General features: G+C 49.6%; 2 protein-coding genes across 4 annotated transcripts; one reads left to right on the top strand and one right to left on the bottom strand.

The window, feature by feature from the left end:
* Nucleotides 1-147: 147 nt before the first annotated feature.
* Nucleotides 148-5,704, bottom strand: LOC113420886 (T-cell surface glycoprotein CD3 gamma chain). 2 transcript variants are annotated; one of them, XM_087970225.1, is made up of 6 exons: nt 4,611-5,704; nt 3,694-3,729; nt 2,613-2,813; nt 1,701-1,832; nt 1,449-1,492; nt 148-632 (listed from the first exon to the last, which is right to left on the bottom strand). In XM_087970225.1, the coding sequence occupies exons 1-6, from the start codon at nt 4,663-4,665 to the stop codon at nt 567-569; spliced, it is 534 nt and encodes a 177-aa protein (XP_087826351.1). In that variant the 5' UTR covers nt 4,666-5,704; the 3' UTR covers nt 148-566. The 2 variants fall into 2 exon arrangements, with proteins under 2 accessions (XP_087826351.1, XP_087826350.1); XM_087970224.1 differs by lacking the exon at nt 4,611-5,704 and adding an exon at nt 4,137-4,595.
* Nucleotides 5,290-20,320, top strand: UBE4A (ubiquitination factor E4A). Of its 2 annotated transcripts, none has more exons than XM_026681009.2 (19): nt 5,290-6,084; nt 6,745-6,921; nt 7,685-7,797; nt 8,178-8,330; nt 8,418-8,577; nt 8,676-8,878; nt 9,095-9,286; nt 10,234-10,567; nt 10,668-10,794; nt 12,545-12,852; nt 13,412-13,544; nt 14,003-14,190; nt 14,577-14,677; nt 14,779-14,892; nt 15,620-15,794; nt 15,872-16,052; nt 17,286-17,433; nt 17,963-18,120; nt 19,583-20,320. In XM_026681009.2, exons 1-19 carry the CDS (start codon nt 5,967-5,969, stop codon nt 19,701-19,703), a joined length of 3,204 nt encoding a protein of 1,067 aa, XP_026536794.1. In that variant the 5' UTR covers nt 5,290-5,966; the 3' UTR covers nt 19,704-20,320. The 2 variants fall into 2 exon arrangements, with proteins under 2 accessions (XP_026536794.1, XP_026536796.1); XM_026681011.2 differs by having other exon boundaries at nt 5,573-6,084; nt 6,748-6,921.
* Nucleotides 20,321-20,521: the final 201 nt, after the last annotated feature.

Below are 20,521 nucleotides of genomic sequence, written 5' to 3'. Positions count from 1 at the left end.
GAAAGGCACAAACCACCACCCTCTGCTGCCCTATGAATCACCATCCGGGGGTGGCTACACCCTGGTGCAAATGGCTGACTCCATGGCATTTGCACTCCAACTCCATTGTAGCCCTTTGAGTCAAACATCACCATGTTAGAGAGGAAGTTGCAAGCAACACCTTTTATTGGGGGGGGCAGGACGCCGAGGGGAGCAACGCCAGGGACCCAGTTTCAGCTGCAAAGGGAAGGATGGAAGATGAACCGGCCCACTTGGGTTGCCAAGAAAAGACGTTCTTCTTCTTCTGATCGGCCACCACATTCCCAGCATTGCACCCGAGGGGATTCATCAAACTAGCTTAAAGCAGGCTGCCCCCCCCACAAGCCCACACTCTTCAGGTTAACAAAGAAGAAAATGGAATCCAGCAGCTCCGACAGCTCCAGCAGGCCTCCGGCTTGAGGCCCTGGAGTAGAAGGCAGACACAGGCGGAGGGAGGGCTCCACAATTCCCCACCTCAGCTGACCTAATGGACGTCCCTCGGGGATTGAGCGCAGGAAGGGGAACCCGAAGGCGGCTGGAGAACGGCGTCATCGGCGGCGAGGCTTGGGGATGGCAATGTGGCTGTATGGCCTGTCGTTGCGCTCCTGGAGAGGCTGAAAGGAAGAACACCTACCCTTAGCTCTGCCTGTGTGGGCAGAGCACACTTCTACCACTTTGGGGGCCAAGAGCCAGCAGCGGGTGAGGAGGCGGCGGCGGTGGCGGCTCTGGGAAATTTGGCCTGGTCAGGCAGGTAGGACACTGCTCCACCAGTCTCCCACACGACCCCTGGCCCTCCAGTTTGGGGGGCCCATTTAGCGGCCCACACAGCTTGCTTCCCTTCTGGTGTGGTGGCTCTCTCTCCGTTGGCAGGGAGGGCAGAAGGTGTGCCAGGGTTTCTGGAAGGGAAATCAGCACCGTGGCCCCAGGGTGGCCAATTGCACCCCTGGAATGCATTTCACTCTTACGCGGAATTGTTAACTGTGGGTCCTTTGACAACCACGCTGGATCCTCAAGTAAAATCCAGGATTTGCCCAGCAAGCAAAGCCAAGCGGGGACTGGAGCTCGTGGTTCTGGGTGTTGCCAAACAGCTTATTAGGTCTGGATGAGGACAGGCTTGGCGGAGTCTGCTGTCCTTGGGGCAGCCTTCCCTGCTAGGGGACCCTCTGTGGGGCTGTGGCTCTGGAGATGCCCAAGAGGTCGGCAGACTCTTTGTCAAAGCCATCAGTGACTAGGAGAGCAGCTAGTTTTACTCAACGATTGGGCACAGGTGTGCTCATGCCTGGTTCTAGCTCTGCCCCATCTCTAGTCTGCTGGGATACACAAATGGCCCATATTCATCCAATCTTCTAGTAGGTCTTCCACTTTCTGTGGGATGAACTGGCCAGTCTCTGATCTGACACAGAAAGGAAAAGCCGAAAGGAAGCTCTCACCTGGTACAGCTGGTCGTTGGCCAACAGGCTCTGCTTATCAGAAGCTGCAGGATCAAAATAGGAAGACTGAGTCCACAGGGAACAAACCAAGAGCCCAAGAGAGCAGTGTGGGGGGGGGGGGGAAATCTCTGAGGCAGGCAAGAAACGGGAGTGGGCACTTGAGCTGTAAATAAGGTGGTCTTTCCTTCTGGAGAAAACCACCATGGCCCTTTCAAGAAGTTGCTTAGCTCCCCTTTCCTGCCACCTCCTCACCTTGGGCTGGCTGGCCCCGCTCTTCCACAGCTATGTGGTACACAGCGATGGCTAGGAAGACTGTGGCAAGGAGGCTGGCGACTGAAACCCCCAGAATCGTGGTGAAGTCCAGATGGATGCAGTACTGGCACACTGTAGTGAAACAAAACGTTGAAGATACACTCTGCGCTCCCCCACAGAGGCCTCGCCCAAGCGGAGCAGGTGTCCTTTTATGGCAGAACTGCCACAAGCTGCCCTCGCCCATCAGAGGCCCATTGCCAGGTCACTGAGCAGAGGAAGGGAGGCCCAGCTGCAGCCTCCAATCTGCCCGTCCCAGGGGCTTTTACAGGGCTTGGCAGAAAGATTACCTGTGTCCTGAGAAAGAGCAGCCTGGTAAGAGAGCCCAGAAATGCTGAACATGAGCAGAATGGAGCATTTCATCTCCAGAAACATTTCAGCGCAGGAACACTGAATCTAAGTCACAGAGGTGGTGATTTGACAGTTTACCTCCTGAAAAATCTACACCACTTTTTTTTCTAATACCTAAGAACAGACAAGCAAGTTCTTGAGGAAAAAGCTTGGTTCCACAGGAAGAGGACTAGCCTCATTTAATCAGCTAAGAAGCAAACTGAGACCTCACCAAACAAGCGAAGCTCCTTTTGAAGTGAGGAGGTAGACAATTTACCAGGCTGAGGATAGACTGCCCAGATTCTTTTAAAGACATCTGTCAATCAAGCTGCCCCCATCCTTCTTGTTTTGCTCAAGACTGTCTCTGGGTAGGGAATGGAGCTAAAATATTCCTTTCACCTGGACCGTCCCACCTTCAAAGGGCAGGTCTGTTTCAGAAAACCCCGGTGTCTGCCTCGCTGAAACTGGATGACTGGCAATGTTGTTAAGTAAAGCGGGGGGGAGGGGGGAGGAAGGCTTACGCACTCCGGATGAAAACTTGCAGGGTTCTGTTTTTCTCATCGCTGTTGAGACACTGGTAGATGCCTCTGGGGTCGTCCATCACAGCCAACACCAACTCCTTCCCTTGGTAGGTTAGATTCACCCCGTCTTTTTTCCAGCGTGTCTCATTGTTGCCCCCTGCACATACCAGGTAGACCGTTTTCCCTTTCTGCTCTATGGTGATATCTGCAAAACAAATGGGATGAGGTGGCGCAAAGGTCCCACAGGCAACACCTCACCAGCACCCCCAGGGTTTCAGGGGCCAAATAAATTAGATAACAGGCATTTTAGCAAGACATATTTATATGGCCATCTTCAGGAACTGGTATTCCTTCAGCAAAAGTATCATGGCTTAATCATTGGTTAAGTGAAACAAGCCTTTGTGTTTATTCCTAGTTCTGGGCCAGCAGTTGCTGCTGAGCAAAGGTCTGCTTCCGTTTTCTCTATCCAGCTTCCAAGCATCCGCAGGGATGGGGCGGGGAGGGAATTTGTCTGCTGAAAGTAGACCAGGCCTCTGCAAGGCCAGAAACCTGCTATCAGCCGCTGGGACCAAGTCTTTGCAGCTGCTTCTCTCCCACACTGCCTGTCCACTTCGCTTGTCTCATGGAACTTGCCTTCCTCCTGTAACAGGTTTGCTCAGCTGAAAGTCCTAGGGAAACTGCTGAGACTTCCTCCTGCCTAGTCTACCTGGCGGTCTTGAAGTGTTGTTTAAGGCCCTTTGCCCTCCTAACCAGGAATGACTCTTGATGAGCTTCTAGCCAGCCAGAAAAAACTTTCCAAATATTCTCTTGCAAACAAGCCTTTTCCAAACACCCAGGATCTGGAAAATTCAGAAACCAGCCCCAAATGAAAGAGAGGCAAAAAATTAAGCACACCAAGAGTCACTGACTGGGCTTGTGCATCAGTCTACGCTCATTGCGCAAACCCAGCCAATTATGGCATAGTCAGTAAAACACGGCCACAAAACGTATGGCTGGACCCAGACATACTGTATAAATCCACCCTATTTAAACTCCTCCCAAGCTGCCTCACTGCTTTTCTTTTAGAAAACTGGGATAAAGCATACCATTTTCAGATGCGGTATTTCCACTGATGCTGATGCCTGAAAGAAAATAATTTCAACACGGATCAAAATAAACTGGGAACAAGAAACACCAATAATACCACACACCAGTCCTCCACCCAGTTGTTCAAGCAACATCAAACAGTGGAATGTATGCAATGCAGATGCATTTAAACAAGTGGACTCCATGCCAAATGGCACCCAGGAAGGGAATGAAGAGGGAATAGCAAACGCTAATGGAGGACTGATCAGTCTTTGGCCGAAAGAATGACGTTAACCTGAGAAAGGAAACATTTCTGTGACTTCTTAATTTCAGAAAGAGGCTGCTAAGGAGCACCATTATTGAGGTTTTTAATAATAGGCAAAGTCTGAGAAAAGTGGACAGAGAGAAGTTTTTTTCTCCCAAAATGCTAATGGTTCAGGACAGGCACATAATATTTCCTCACTTACTATAGGCTGTGGAGACAGATCACAGATCCTTTGGCCCTGGAATCTGGCAGCCACTAAAGGCAACATCTCCATCATTGCTCTGACAGGTTTTCCTCTTCAGGGGGCTGTATTAACATTTGCATTCAGCCTTTCCTCCAAAAGCTTGCAACATAAATGTCCCATTCCTCATTTATGAGGTTGGTGAGAAAGAGGGAAGTGGCTGCCTCCAACCCCAGGCCAGGTGTGGGGAGGACAATGGTCTGCTGCTTTCAGTTGGGGGGTGGGTAAGCAGATGCTCTGAATCACAAACACAGCTGAGGGCAAGCAACACATGGTAATGAACTGGCAGTCTGGTCCTCATGCCTTCTCACTATGCTCGTCTTCTTTCTTTCTTTCTTTCTTTCTTTCTCTTTTCTCTTTCTTTCGCAGCCTGCCTCCCCTCCCCCTCCCAGCCCTGACTCCACAAGCCACCACCCTCTCAAACTGCCTACCTTGGAAGAACAGGGCAAGGAGAGTTACCCACAGCAACTGTTCCTGGCCTCCCATGCTTGTCAATGGGGGAGCCAGATATGTTGGTCCCTGTTTTTCTCAGCTCAGGCAACAGGTCTTCTGACAGGTGAAAAAATGACTGGGCAAGAAGATGTAGGGAAGATTTTTGCAGGCAGTCTGCAGCAGGAAGTCTGTGGGTAGGGGCACTTCCGTCCTGTGTGGTGTATATGTGTGTGTGTGTGTGTGTGTGTGCATGCTTTTACACGTAAGGAAATGAAAGGATGAAAGAGATGCTACAGGGAAAGCGCTCTGCTGAAAAAATGGAGCTGATTTCCTTTCCCCTTTGCAGAACTGAATGGCAGAACTGGGCCCTCTGTCCCAGCAGCAGTTCTCCACTCAGGCACCCCAGAAACAAGCCCCGAGAGTGGGGGGGCACCTCCTCCCTTTTGGCCAAGCCTGTCGGGCAGGGCAGTTAGAGCAAACTCGGAGCGGCGGCTCAGCCCAGCCGGGTCCCTCCTCAGCTTCTGCTGGGGACACCGCAGCACCGGCCCTCAGCCTCCAACTGTCGACCCAGAGCAGCGTTTCGCAACCTCGGCCATTTTAAGGTCTGTGCACTTCGACTCCCAGAGCTCCCCAGGCTGCCTTACTGGCCGAGGAATCCTGCGAGCCGAAGCCCGCCCCCCTTACGCAGAGACCAAGGAGACGGGTCGCCTGGCCGGTCGGGGCGCCGGGAAACCTCCAGCGACAGGCTCGCCTCAGCCCTCCCTCTGTCCGAGCGCCTGTCTGGGATCGGCGCCCGGGGACAAAGCCGAAGCCGGCCGTAGCCCTCGCGTCCCCAGGGTGTCCCGCTCGCCTCGGCGGCCGTCTCGGAGCCGTCCTCGGACAGGTGCCCGGAGGGGCCTGGCGGGAGGCGGCGCCTTTGTCGCTGCTGCTGCTGCATCGCGCTACCGGCTGGCACTCAAGTGGCTGCCCGGGCCGCAGGGCGGAGAGGCGGCTGCCCCGCGCCTGGGACCGGGGCGCCTCCGAAGGGCGAGGGTGACGCAGGCGCCGGCAGCTCCCTCTAGACGCGGCGCGGCTGCATGGTCGGTCGGTGTCCGCCTCTGCCTCCCTCCTCCTCCCGCCCAGCTACGCGCGCTTCCGGCTCCCTCTGATGACGTCGGCGCAGACTGCGGGCGTCGCAGGTTGCCAAGCTCATAGCTGAAAGGTGGCGCGGCCGCTCAGCTGGAGCGCCTCTGAGCCTCGGGCCTCTCGTTGCTTCTGCTGCTCGTCACCCCCGTCCTGCTCCAGGGCGCCCGGGGCTGCGGGCCGTCGCTCGTCGTCTGGGTGGCGGCTCTCCATGGAGCTCGCCCGGCGGGGAAATGACCGACCACGAGAACAACAACAACATCTCCCGGAACCCCTTCGCCGCCCTCTTCAGTTCCGTCGCCGACGCCCGGCACTTCGCCGAGATCCAGAAGCCGCCGACGCAACCCGCGGGTGAGCGAGGAGGCCGGGCGGCTGAGAGGGACGAACGTAGACCCCGACGGAGCGCCCGCCCTGATCGCCTCTCTCGCACCCTGGGCCGCGGGCTCCAAACGCGCGAAGAAATCTCTGCCCGCCTTCTTTTACTTCACCCTTTCCTTTTCCTTTTCCTTTCTGCACCTGCGGGTGTAGTTGCGTTCGATCTTTCTATAACGGGGTTACCACGAAAGCTTATTGTTTATTTGTTGTCCATCCAAAGTCCCTTTCCTTCAGTCAGTGGGAGCTCAACCTCGGTCCATCTACCTGCAAAGTTAGACAATTTAGTTGAAATTTTAGCCCAATTATAGGACAGTTAGCAACAGAATTGAAAAAGAAATGCAAGCACTTAGTGGACTACGTGAATTAGACCAGCATTACCTGGCAGGTATGGAAATCCAGAGAGCTAACTTTTTACTAGTTTAATTCCAGATTCTCAGATGGCTTTTCAGAAGTCATGTTTTTATGATCTGCAAGTTGCTTACTTGCTGTGTAAAAAAAGTGCCCTTATTAAGTTTTTGGTGCTGTGCCAGCCCAGATGAGAGGCACAGGCTTTTAGAGAGATTGCTCAGATGGTGTATGTGTGGGGGGCAGTTGGGGCCCAGGTACACTGCTTATTGACTAGCTCTGCTTCTCTAGTAGAGGAAACCTCTGCCAGCCAAGATGATTCTGACAACAGTGTGTCTGAGAGTCTGGATGATTGCGACTACTCTGTGGCTGAGATCAGTCGCTCCTTTCGCTCCCAGCAGGAGCTCTGCGAGCAGCTCAACATCAACCACATGATCCAGAGAATCTTCCTGATCACATTGGATAACAGTGAGTTTGGAAGCATGAGTGGCCAGAATCCAGGGTGGGTTGTATTAAGGTGGAGGGGAGCCACCAGGTGGCAGGTTTTGATCCATGAATGCAAATTCAGGCTCCTCTCCTGGAGAACAATTGTTGATACCATACAACATCTGCTGACTTAAGATGCCTCAAAGGCGACAAAATCTGTTTGCCAAAAGAACTGTGTAAATGTTCTCATGGCAAAAACAAATATGCATATAGAATGAAAATATTGTTCTCCATTGTGCAAGCAGTTAAGAGGACCTTCCATTGGATGCAAAGCCAAATTTACTGATGTGGATTTCTGTATCTTTATGGGCTGGTCAGCATATTGCAGGTGTGACAAACTTTACCCAACCTGGTGGTATTTCTTGCAACCATGCTGCTTCGTTCTCCTGCTCCAATTGTTATACTGTAGGGTATGGCTTGTTCCTTTACTGTTTTTTTTTTTTTTTTAAGATTTGTGCTTTGCTGTGCTATTTCATTGATCTGAGAGATTGCTTTCCTTTAGGCCACAAACCATGCCAGCCTCAATTTTGTGCCCTTTAGTATGTGTTGGGAAGGCTGGGAGTTGCAGTTAAAGATACGTGAGAGCAATATCTTCAGGAGGGCCTTGTTTTAACATCTGCTAAATCAAGAAGCCAAAGTATGACAATAAAAGTTGTTGACAGGGAGAGAGAAATGGTTCTGAACATGGAATGTTTTGGGTATTTCCCTATTGCTGCTTTGATGATTTCCCCCCTCCCCTTTGTAGGTGACCCCAATCTGAAGAGTGGAAATGGTATTCCTGCACGGTGTGTATACCTGGAGGAAATGGCTGCAGACCTTGAGGATCAGGACTGGCTGGACATGGAAAATGTGGAACAGGTCTGCATGCAAGTATCTGATGGGGTCTTCACCAGATTGGGGGCTTGCTGGAGAAGGCTAGTCTTGGTCATCAGGCCAACTCTTCCCTGTGCCTATGGCTAGGAAAAGATGCTTCCCCAAGCCAGGATACCATGTGCCTAGAGGCCTTTGATTGCTTGTTTTGATTTGCTTTATAGTACTTTTCCTTGAACGAGTCAATTTCATCTTATACGAAATGACTGAGTTCTATGGGCTGCCAGCTAGATTTAGAGAAACGTGAAAGACCTGGCTGTTCATGCATAAGGTCACTCTATAAAAAAATTGGATGTAAATGAAATTTAGGGTCTTTCTCCAAATGTTGGGAGGGAGCAATAATATTATGGATTGTTATGTTTCCCCAGGCCCTTTTTACCCAATTGCTGCTCCCAGAACCTGGAAATCACTTGATCCACATGACTTCAACTGGCATCCAGAATCTCTCAGCAGAGAGAGATGCAGGAGAGAAGCACATCCTGCGATACCTCTTTGCCTGCTTCCAGAGGGCAAAGGAGGAGGTGGGTCAAGCACTCATGTCACACCCAAGCCGCTTGCTGGCCTGGACAGAAGGGGCTAGAGATCAGCTGTTCTCTCTGTTCTCCTAGATCACCAAGGTGCCCGAGAACTTGTTGCCTTTTGCAGTGCGTTGCAGAAATCTGACTGTGTCCAATACCCACACACTCTTCCTAACCCCAGAGATCTACGTCAACCAGAATGTCTACGAGCAGTTAGTGGACTTGATGCTGGAATCGCTAAGAGGGGCTCGTGAGTTGGCAAAGGCTGATATCCCAGGATAAGTTATGGGATCCAGCTTGTGGCAGCTGTATCTTTTTTAAAATACCCGTCCTTTCTCTCCCCCATAGACTTTGAAGAGGTAACAGAGTTCCTGGAGGAGGTCATCAAAACCCTCACGATGGATGAGGAAGTGAGGGCTTTTGAGGAGGTTATGGTCCCTGTCTTCGACATCCTCTCAGGACGAATTCGGGACCTACACCTTTGCCAGATCCTGTTGTACTCATATCTGGATATACTCCTGTATTTCACTAAGCAAAAGGATATTGCCCAAGTGAGTCCTTGGTGGTCTCATTCACCCCCAGATGGCCAGAATCCCTTGCTGCCTTTACCCTTGTTTCACCTGGGAGAGAGGCCACTTTCCTCTACCTCACGTTGTATGTGTGTTTGTGTGGTGAAATTTTGAAGTGTTTTCAAAGGAAAAACCAAGAAAGTCCAGTTGCCTTTAAAAAAAAAAACAGCATCTCTGGGTCTACTTCTGTTTGTTCAGGTTTTTGTTGAGTATATTCAGCCAAAAGATCCAGCCAATGGACAGCTCTACCAGAAGACGCTGCTGGGAGCCATCTTGAACATCTCATGTCTTCTGAAGACACCTGGTGTGGTGGAAAGCCATGGCTACTTTCTGAACCCCTCTCGATCCAGTCCTCAAGAGATCAAGGTGCAAGAATCCAACATCCACCAGGTGTATATTTCTGTTCCATTCCTGTTTTGCTTGTGTATCAAGATTGTGTGTTGAGAGGCAGCAAAATGGCCACGGATGACAAGCCCTCTTTTGTATACTGTGTTGTTTCATGCATACTATCCAAGTATGATCAGAGTCGGTAAGGTGCAGTGGTTAGAATGCAGTATTTCAGGCTAATTCTGCTGACTGCCGATTGCCAGCAGTTCGGCAGTTTGAGTCTCACCAGCTCAAGGTTGACTCAGCCTCCCGTCCTTCCGAAGTGGGTGAGGACCCAGATTGTTGGGAGAGAGAGGCTGACTCTGTAAACCGCTCAGAGAAGGCTGGAGAGCACCGAGTGTATATAAGGGCTTTTGCTATGCTCAGGCAGATCTGTGGCCTTGGAATAGGACACTGGCTGCCTTCTGTGGAGATCGTCTAGGGCTGCTGTGAGGGGGGAGGGGGGGAATTAAAATCCAGAAAGTGCCGTAAAAGAGGTGGAAGTGCCAGGACTTGGGAAGGGAGCAGAGGAAGGACTTGGTGGAAGAGAGCAGGCAGTCCTCAGCTGGTGGCCACAATTGAGCCCAACATTTCTGTTCCTAAACGAGTCAGTTGTTAAGTGAGTTTTGCCCCACTTTACGACCTTTCATGCCACAGTTAAGTGAATCACTCAGTTAATTTAGTCACCTGGTTGTTAAGTGAGCCCGGTTTTCCCACTGACTCTGCTTGTAAGAAGGTCACAAAAGGGACCGTCATAAATCCATACCAGCTGCTGAGTGCCTTAATTTTGTGACCGTGGGGAAGCTGCTGTGACCTTAAGAGTGAAAAGCGGCCATAATCCATGGTAACTCTGAACGGTCACTAAACAAACTTTTGTGAGTTGAGGACTACCTGCCTGTGTCTTAGAGGACTGCAGGCCCAGGGAGCCTGTGCATGTGCGTTGACGTTAAGACCTCCTCTCGTAACCACAGTTCATGGCTGAATTCCATGAGAAGATTCATCAGATGCTGAAGAATCTGCTGCAGCTCTCCCCACAGACAAAACACAAGATCCTGGCCTGGCTGGGAAACTGTCTTCACGCCAATGCTGGGCGCACCAAAATCTGGGCCAACCAGATGCCAGAGATCTTCTTCCAGATGTATGCCTCAGATGCCTTCTTCCTGAACTTGGGAGCTGCTCTCCTCAGGCTCTGTCAGCCCTTCTGTAAGCCCCGATCTCACCGGCTTCTGACATTTGACCCAACCTATTGTGCTGTGAAGGAACTGAATGAGGAAGAGCAGAGGGTGAAGAATGTGCACCTGAAAGGTGAGAGAGAGAGAGAGAGGCGTTGCTGCCATGAGAAGTGGCTTCCTTTTGCTGGAGCTTTCTCTGATCAGTATTGATAGCGCTCTTCATTTCGTTTAAGGCTTGGAAAGAGAAACTTGCTTGATCCCAGCTGTAACTGAGCAGGAGCCAAAATTTGCTGACAGCTATAACCTGGTGACAGAGAACTTGGTATTGACGCAGTACGCCCTCCACTTAGGATTTCACAGGTACACAGGAGGCTCCGTGGTGGGAACACTGCAGGTCTTGGGAAGACTTTTCCACGGCAGCTGATACTGTTCAGGTTTTGGCAGGATGTAGCTCAAAATATTAACAAATCTCAGTGGCTTTTTAGGAGAACACTGGGGCTCCTGCTGATGTAATAGCACCCAAATGTAGGTATAGTCCTTGCTTAGCAACCACACTTGGGCCAAAAATTTTGGTTGTAAGTCGTCGTTAAGTGGACCGTTATGTGACATAACTCGATTTTATGACTTTTTATAACCATCATAAAACAAATCACCACTGTCGTTAAACAAATCATGTGGTTGTTTAAACCAGTGGTCCCCAACCTTTTTGTACCAGGGACCGGTTTCAAGCAGAAAATTTTGCAAGGACCGGGGAGAGAGAGAAGGAGGGGGGGGCTTTTCCTGTCGCCGCAGCTATTCCGAAATGCCCGTTTCACCCCCACCCCCACCCCACCCGCCCGCTTCAATCCACAGTGTCCCGCTCTGCCTGCCTGCCTGCCTGCCTTAGTTTCTGGTTGTTTGGGAGCAGCTTCGGCTGAGAATAATAACTATTCGCTCTTTTACTCAGCCGAAGCTGTTCCGATTCAACCATTACGAAGGCAGGCAGGCAGGCAGAACGGAGCACTGGGTTGAATCCCGCGGGCGGGCGGGCGGGCGGGCGGACGGGGGTGGGGGTGGGGGAGAAACGGGCGCTTCGGCGACAGGAAAAGCCCCCCCTTCTTTGAAGCAGTTTCTTCCTGTGCTGGTGGAGGAGCGAGAGAGAGACTGAGAGAGCTGACCCAGAGAGAAGGACAGGCTTCGGTTGCTTCCTCCCTCCCCTTCTTTCATTTGTGTCCTTGATCCCTGATCCCAGCAGCATTCACCGAAGGTGAAGAAAGCCGCCATTTTTTAAAAAAATTCTTTGCGGCCCGGTAGAGAGTGCTCCACGGCCCGGTGCACGTCCGCAGCCCGGTGGTTGGGGACCCCTGGTTTAAACCGCTTGGTTAAGTGAATCCAGCATACCTAGTGGGCATTTTACCATTTTCTACTAGAAAACAGCAAAAGACATGGCAAATCATGGTTATGTGATTGTGGAACACTGCAAGTAGTTGTAAATATGAACTGGTTGCCAATACAATTCCATGATTGCGGGGGAGGGTGTGCGCAGTAGTTGTAACTTCAAGGATGGGTCATAAGTCATCATGCATGCCAAAACAACTGTTAGACAGATAGTTTTATGATGGTATGTTTTATGATCTATGACTTACCGCTTTGTTGTTTGTATGTACACTGAGAGCTTATGTATGAGACAAATTCCTTATGTGTCCAGTCACACTTGGCCAATAAAGAATATTTCTATCCCTATTCCTAAGTAAGTTTGTGTTGGTGGTGGTTTTTACTAGTTGTTAAGGAAATTGGTCATTAAGCAAGGACTAACTCTAGGCCACGTTTATTATACACCAGTTGATGTTTGCATGTGGGGAAGAATGTTTTCTTGGTCTACTGGAGGATATGAATGGATGGAAATTAAAGCGAATTATGATTTCTTCAAACTTTTATGGGTCCTTCAATGAAAGCAGCTCTGCACAGAACATAATGCAAAAAATCCTTGCATGCCAGCTCTTGCCCCCAGCCGACCTCAACACTCATTGCTGGCCTCCCTGGTTCCCCTTTTCCATTACAGCCGCCCAATTTGTAGTGGTCACCTTGTGCTTTCCTGGTAGTACTGCCACTCTATCTGTTTCTTGTACAGATTGCATGACCAGATGATCAAACTCAACCAAAGCCTGCATCGACTACAGATGGCATGGCGGGAAGCTCAGCAAAGCTCCAGCCCCTCAGCTGACAATCTTCGGGAGCAGTTTGAGCGTCTCATGACCATTTACCTTTCCACTAAAGCAGCCATGACAGAGCCTCAGATGTTGAAGAACTGCCTCAATCTGCAGGTGTCCATGGCTGTTCTCCTGGTCCAGCTGGCCATCGGAAACCAAGGGACTGAGCTGATGGCCTTGACCTTCCCTCTGCCCGAAGTGAAGAAGAGTGCACTGGCCTATGTCCCAGGTGACTGGCAAGATACTTAAATCTTTAGAAGTGGGTTTGAGCAGGGCGAAGATGGAGCCTGAGGCTTTGCCATTCCCAAGAGACTTGACAGGGGTCTCTAGTCTTTTGGTGTGGGCTCATGCCTGGCTGATTTGTAACACCATCCTTGGGTTGAAGTAGAATTGTAAAAGGGAACATCCACAAGCAGCCCTTCCCTTGCAAAATGTGCATGCTTGCACAAGTATATGTTGTTAGGAATATTTTTCCTTTTGGAAATTTTAGCTAGTAGCATTTACCTTGAAATGTTTGTTTGTTTAAATTTCAATTTCTATAGCTGCCTAACTCAAGAGAGTGACTCTGGGCACTTTAAAATTATGTTTGGCTTGGTTTCCTCTTAGATGTTAATATCATAAACCCTCTCCTGCTTCCAAGGAAATCTGTAATGCCATCTGGGTGGCCTCGGGAGGCCATTGCCACCTTGTCCTCCAATCCCTGCCCTCACAGCGAAGGAGCAAGCATGGGGCTGGTAGCTGTAGCTGTAACTCTTAGCAAGAGTTCACTTGGGTCTTTGCATTTGCAGAATTCTTTGCTGACAACTTAGGCGATTTCTTCATTTTCCTGCGCCGCTTTGCTGATGATCTCCTGGAACCTTCAGCTGACTCCCTGGAGCACGTACTTCATTTTGTGACCATCTTCACAGGGGATGTGGACAGGTAAAAGCTTTTTCTGAAGGCTGGAGAGGTGTGAATCAGGCCCACTCTGAGTCAAGCAGCCCGCTTGCCAATGAACAGCAACCTTGCCTTAGGAAGGAAAACTTTGACCCCAATAAACTCAATAAACTTTAGATTGAGTGCAGGTTCAAGTTTTTCTTGAGCCTTCAAGCAAATTTGGTTGGCTTGGTTTTGACTGCTCAGTTCCTTGAACACCTCGGCCCACGGATGTGAGAGTGGAGCGGTATAACAGGAATCGGAAGCATTGAGCTGGGTGGGAAGCAGTTGTTACTCTGTGATGAGAACCCATGGTGAGCAGCCTAACGCTTGTCTGTTGGGAGGATACATGAGTCCCTCATTGCTGCCAAACTGCAGGAGAATTCCGGGGGGTGGGTGGGGGGTGTTGATTGAATTTTAGAGAAAGTGTGGATTTGGAGGTTTCCACCCACTCCTCTTGGCAGAATGAAGAACCCTCACTTGAGAGCCAAACTGGCTGAAGTTCTGGAGGCTGTGATGCCCCACCTGGATCAGGCACAGACCCCTCTGGTCTCAAGTGTCTTTCATCGCAAGAGAGTCTTCTGCTCCTACCAGCATGCTGCTTACCTGGCTGAGGCGCTAATTAAGGTTTTTGTGGACATTGAATTTACAGGTAAGGAAGCGGGTGGGCTGAGGGGGGCATCTCATTCCCTCAGTTCCTGCCGTATAGTGCAGTCCCTTGAACGAAGTGCCCAGAATCCGCTTTGGTGGATCTGAAAGCAGAGTTGCTCATTTGGTAATGGTCGTGCTGCTGGCAGAATGAGATGAAAAGGCCTTGCCTTTTCTTCCAAGTTTTGAGATTTGTGTTCCACTCTGGTCCAAGCCACCTCTTTCCCTGTTGCTTTTTGGGGGTAGAGGAGGGAAGAGCTGATCCCCCTACTCTCCATCCTGTGGGCTTTTGGGTTTCTATGTACAAGAAGGAATCTCAGAGAATAAGATCTTTGTCAGTCCTCTAGTATCTCCAGGTCCTGCAATCACTACGGGCCTTCTCCTGTGCAGGGGATCCCCATCAATTTGAGCAGAAGTTTAATTATCGTAGACCCATGTACCCTATCCTCCGGTATATGTGGGACATTGATTCATACCAGGCAAGCATAAAGGTAAGGACCTGAGGTTTGCAAATGATGAGGGCTAGGAGAAGAATGGTGTTTTGGGGAAGGAAACATCCCCCCTCCGCTCCCCATCTCTTTGCACTGTGCAGGCACTGGCTGATTATGCCTCTGAGAACCTTGAAGGCATGGCCCCCCCGCTCTTCTTGCGCTTTCTGAACCTGCTTATGAATGATGCCATTTTCTTGCTGGATGAAGCAATACAGGTAAAGCATTATACTGTGACTGCCAAACTATAAGACTCTTCTTTTTTTTGGTAAGAATGATTCGTTAAAGGGTTGCCAATTTTGGTGCCTTTAATGCAGCACAGAGCCAATTGAGAAGTGGAGAAACTGTGTGGCAGTTTCAAGGGGCATTTTCTGCCTTGGATAATTGCTCACCCTTTACCAGCTGAGGAGATGAAAGGAAGGCTTCAGCTGCAGAGCTGCTCCTACCAAGAAAGTTTTTCCGAGAGGTTTAGATCTGGAGTCTTTGCACTTGGCTTCTGTACCTCCAGTTCTCCATTTTTGTAAGGTTCATTGTTTCTGCTCCAAGTCTACAGGAAGGGCTTGCCATGACACTTCCATTTCCCACCCACTGAACTTTCTGCACCACACTTCATTCCAGAAACAAGATCCGATTGATCCAGTTTCTGTTCCCCCATTTCTGTGTGTTTTGTAGAATGTTTTAATGTAGTAGTTAAGATGTTGTAATCTACCTCAGTCCCAGAAGGTCCCTGGATGAGTTGGAGCTATCACTCTCAGTCCAACCTTTCTCACAGGATTGCTGCTGTGGGCAAAATCAGAAGGCCTTGTATACAAAAATCTTTGCTCTTGAATAAATCTGTAAATCTCCAAGGTGAAAGGAACTTCTGAAGATGGCTGCTTGAGCAAGAGTGTGATTTTGGAACAGATCCTCCTCCTCCCCCGTTTCCCATTTCAAATTTTTCTGCAGTACCTGAGCAAGATCAAGATCCAGCAAATAGAGAAGGACCGGGGCGAGTGGGACAGCCTGTCTGCAGAAGTGCGGCGTGAGAAGGAAGCCAGCCTGCAAATGTTTGGGCAGTTGGCTCGCTTCCACAACATCATGTCCAATGAGACCATCGGGACCTTGGCCTTCCTGACCTCAGGTAAAGGCCCTGTGTTCTTCCTGGCATGGAATGCTGAAGGGAGCAGAACTGCTGACGGAGCCTCCTTTTCATTGCAGAGATCAAATCTCTCTTTGTGCACCCTTTCCTGGCGGAACGCATCATCTCCATGCTCAACTACTTCCTCCAGCACCTGGTAGGCCCCAAAATGGGGGCCTTGAAGGTCAAGGACTTCAGTGAATTTGACTTCAAGCCCCAACAACTGGTTTCTGACATTTGTACGATATATCTAAACCTGGGGTAAGTTGCATGCTGGAAAGGAAATACCTGTTGGAATGCTTCTTGGGAAGAGGATTAGAGGGATTTGCCTTATGCATCCAGAGTTTTAGTGGATGTTGAAATGTTTCTTGTGGAAGAGCAGCCAGTAACCCACCAGAGGTCCTCCTCAGATGACCTGATCAGACTAAGAGTTTAACTCCTCAAAGCCAATGGACAACCACTGGAGAATAATATCTCATTGTTTATGAATGCCAGTAGCCCATTCCAGTCCCCCAAGTTCTGCCAGTGAGAAAGAACAGGAGACACACCCTTCGTGTCATGCTCTCTGGAATGTGAAGAGCATGGGAGGAGGCTTGGGACTTTTGAGTCCCATAAACCTGAAGGTAGTACATTGCACGGAAAGGGTTCTTGGGGAAAGGGGCAGAATGGCTAGTGGGGTTTATGAACTTTCATTCTTTTCCATCTTCGTTGGATCTAACTGCAAATACGAGAGAAATGGGGCTGTATTGTGGAGAGTGCCCTTGGTCCTGGATGTATCAGTCCAAGGCAATGCTCTGAATCTTGGCTGCAATCCACAGGATGAAGGCATGGGCTTCCTATCCTGTGTCAAGAATTTGCACAGTGGACCAGGTGTTGTGCTTGTATACCCTACCTAGGAAACTATGGAACTTCGGCTAGGCTGGTCTCTCTCTTATGAAGGCCATTCTTGCTGGCTCATATGCCCAAGCAAATCATCTTATAATTTAACCGGCTGGGCTCAGCTGAGTCAGTTTAAACTAAGCTAGACAAAAGTGTCACGTAGACTCAGATAGTCTATGTGCTAAGGGGGAGAGCTGTCAAATTTCTTTGGTCCAAGTGCTGGTGAAAGATAAGAAGGTGAACCCCTGAATGGAGTAAGTGTGGAGCTGTCCTGTCTGTTCAGGCAGATCAAATTTGGGTGAGGCCCCCCATAAGGAAGATTTACAATGGGTTACGTTGTACCTCAGGGACTACAAAGATGCTCACCACAAAGCAATCTTACAGAAGAGAGTTCCTTCTGAACAGGAGAAATTATAGTGCAAATAGGCTAGAGCCAATATATTGCAAATGGGCCAAGACTGAACGGGGCTTTTGATCTCACCTCATAAAAGGCTGTGGAAGTGCAAGAAAGGAAGCAGGATAGGAAAGCCGAAGTGACCGAGAGTGCCAAATGGAAAAGAGGCTTCCTTGCGTGGGGCCTCAGTGTCCACTTTTAGCCCCTCTTCTCTGTTTCAGTGACGAAGCGAACTTTTGCGCCACAGTGCCTAAGGATGGGCGATCCTATTCCCCAACTCTTTTTGCTCAGACAGTCCGAGTTTTGAAGAAAATTAATAAGCCTGGCAACATGATTGTAGCATTTAGCAACCTGGCAGAGCAAATTAAGGTGAGATGGGAAAGCTGTCAATCTCCCCTTCCCCCAAATCTGTCTTTATATGTTGAAAACCTTCAATGCATCCTGGGTTTATACTGAGCAACATTTGGCTTTAATCTCCTGGCAGTGGAACTTTGAATTTCAATGTTCTTATAATAGCTGCTGGATGTTTAAAATTCTAAAGAGACAGGTGAAAAATAGAGTTGATCGGGACTTACATTCCTCTCTGTATCTGAGAACTGAATTTATTGCAGTGTGATATGAATGCAGTCAAATTTCCAAGATTCAGCAAGACACAAGAAAACTCTGTATTAGTTGTGCTTACGTGGAATCAAATAGCCAATCAAGGGCTGTACTTGGGCTTTTACCTCTGCCCTGTTTCAGTTTCCAGGGCAAAGGTGACCCCTTGAAATCACTGGCTACATTTTTCTAGCAGTGCTAGCTCCTATGGATCCTGGGGCTTGTTTTGAGTTTGTCAATAGGAATTTGCAGGGTAGCCCAGCAGGGCCCCCTCTGCTGATTCCTGGATTTGTTTCTTCAGTCTCTAGCAGATCGCCAGCTGCAGGAAGAGGAGACATATGCAGATGCCTGTGATGAATTTCTGGATCCCATCATGAGCACCTTAATGACAGATCCGGTGCTGCTGCCTTCTTCTCGGGTCACAGTGGACAGAACAACAATCGCTAGGCACCTCTTGAGGTATTTAGAAGACAGAAAGGCAGGAGAAAATGGAATTATGCCTAATTTCCTTCTAGGGAAGAGTGAACTTGTTTTGCATTTAGACATTGCCACTAAATTCCTTGTAGGATGCTAGTGAAGGGTGATGCCCAGATTTGTCCCTGCATTCACTGGCCAGTTCCACTCTTTCATCCCCCTACTGATTGGGTCAGCCATGGTATCCTTTTGGGCCAGCCATGAAGTTTGGGGCTTGCAGTTCAGTTCTGCATTGGCTTGACTCCTTTCTCCGAGGCTGGTTCCAATTGGTGTTGATAGGAGGGAGTGAAGGATCCAGCCCCAGCTGTTCTCTTGTGGCGTGCCACAGGGCTCGGTACCCTCTCCACTACTGTTTATCATCTGCATTATCTTATCAGCATGGGTTGAGGTATCATCAGTGTGCTGATGATCCTCGATACTTGCACACCTGGTGACCCAGGTGATTCTGTCACTACCTTCACAGTGCCAGGAGACTGTACAGACCTGGGTGGGGGACAACAGGCTACGACAAAGCCTGGCAAAACGGAGTGGCTTGATTTCATGGAGCTTCAAGATTGGGGTATTTGACATCTTTAGTTCTGGGCAGGGTTGTATTATCCCACTCCGATCCAATTCATAACTTAGCAGTTTGTGACTCCTGCTCAAAAAGCAGCTGACTGGCAAGGAGAGGCTCTGCATAGCTTCGGTTTGTGCATCAGCTGTGACCTTCCTGGATAAGGACTCCCTGCACTCAGTCGCTCAAATCCTAATTCAAGGTGTTGGTGATGACCTTTAAAGCCCTCCATGGCATAGACCCTGGTTACCTGATGAACCATCTCATCCGGCTATGACAGGCCCATTCGTGTGGCAGAGGCCTGCCACAGATTCTGTCAGTCAAGGAACTCCAGAAGAGCCTTTTCTGCCGTAGGCCAGCCTTTTAAAACATCCTGCCCCCCCCCCCCCAAGGTTGGGGGAGGTCTGCTCCCGTCTTCCTGTCCTGCAAATTGGCCTGAAGACGGGGGGGGTGAGTCATGCTGGAGGTGGCTGTTAGACTAAGAACACCCCCCACCACGCATCCTGCTCCCTCCTCACCATCTTTTATTCACATTGCTGTATTTTCATTGGTTTTTATTTTCATTTTTACTATTGTTATATTGTTTTGTAATTTTGCATTTTACTGGTGTAAGCAGATTCCCACTGCTACCAGAAACCGCATAGAGGTTAGACAGGCATGTTGGGTCAGTAAGAAGGTAAGAGCTCTGTGATCAGACAAAAAGCAACCCTAGGCTTGGCTGGAAGATTGCAGGTTTTTTCTCCTTGTTGCGGAAAATGCTTAATGTTTTCAATATATATATATATAATTACTTTCAAGTGTGTAAGGATGCTTATGTGTCTACTGAAATTGATGGTTGTTTGCTAGTTAACAGCTTGATTTTACTGTCATCCTCTCCCTGCTTTCTTTCTGCAGCGATCAGACAGATCCTTTCAATCGCAGCCCTCTCACCATGGACCAGATCAAGCCAAATACTGAACTGAAGGAGAAGATTCAACAATGGCTGGCAGACAGAAAGAAGCAAAAGGAGCTGTGACTCGGCCAGAATGCTGTGGCCCCAGCTGCCTCTTTCAGTGAACCCAGGACTGATTTTGACTGCCCCTCCTTCTCCATAATGAGGATCCAGCTTCCTTGGGCTCCTCTGCACTTTTCTGTGGGTCCTTATATCTAAGATCTTCTGGAAACCTCCTCCCTTGACAGTTTGTCTCCTATATTGTTTTCGTAAGAATCCCTCTCCATGTTGGTTTCTCTTTAGCTGTTGTCCCAGATACTGGGCTGGACTTTCCCTTTTATGTTTAAAAAGAAAAGCTGTATTTACTCAATGGGGCAGAAGTTTTTCTTGTGTAAAGCCATTGTGGTAGCATGGTGATTTATGGCTCACTCTGAGAAAAACGGGAGCAACCAACATAGATAAGAACTGGGAGAACTGTGGGTGAACCATGGGCCTTATAACATCAAGCAGCTGTCATAAGCCTTATCACTCTTGCTCCCAGGAACGACATTTTGGGGAAACGCTGTGAACACGTGACTGTGCAGGTGCCGCCCTGTAACTCTTGCCTGCTCTAACGCAGTGCCTGCCGCATGGCAGAGGTGCCCCTGCTGTAGGTAGGATGTTCGCTCCCGTCAGATCAATAAAAGCGTTGGCTGCCCCAATGGTTTCGGCCCCCGTGCCTCTTCCTCTCTTGTCAGGGCGATTCCGGGTTCTGCTTCCTTTCAGGCTGAAGCCGCAGAATTCCAGCAGGAGGAAGAGGAGGAGAAGGCCTGGAAGGGTGGGAGGAGCTGCGTTTCTTATGCAAACCCGGGAAAGCAGCTCGCAGGCCTGGCCTGCTCAGCCTCGCAAGGGGGAAAGAGGAG

Source organism: Notechis scutatus, chromosome 7 (genome assembly GCF_049901735.1).
Source record: "Notechis scutatus isolate UNSWTSFEM ecotype Mainland chromosome 7, rNotScu1.2, whole genome shotgun sequence".
In the NCBI taxonomy this organism is placed as follows: Eukaryota; Metazoa; Chordata; class Lepidosauria; order Squamata; family Elapidae; genus Notechis; species Notechis scutatus.
Note: the sequence above shows the minus strand (reverse complement) of the source record. Positions and strands in the feature narration are given on the sequence as shown.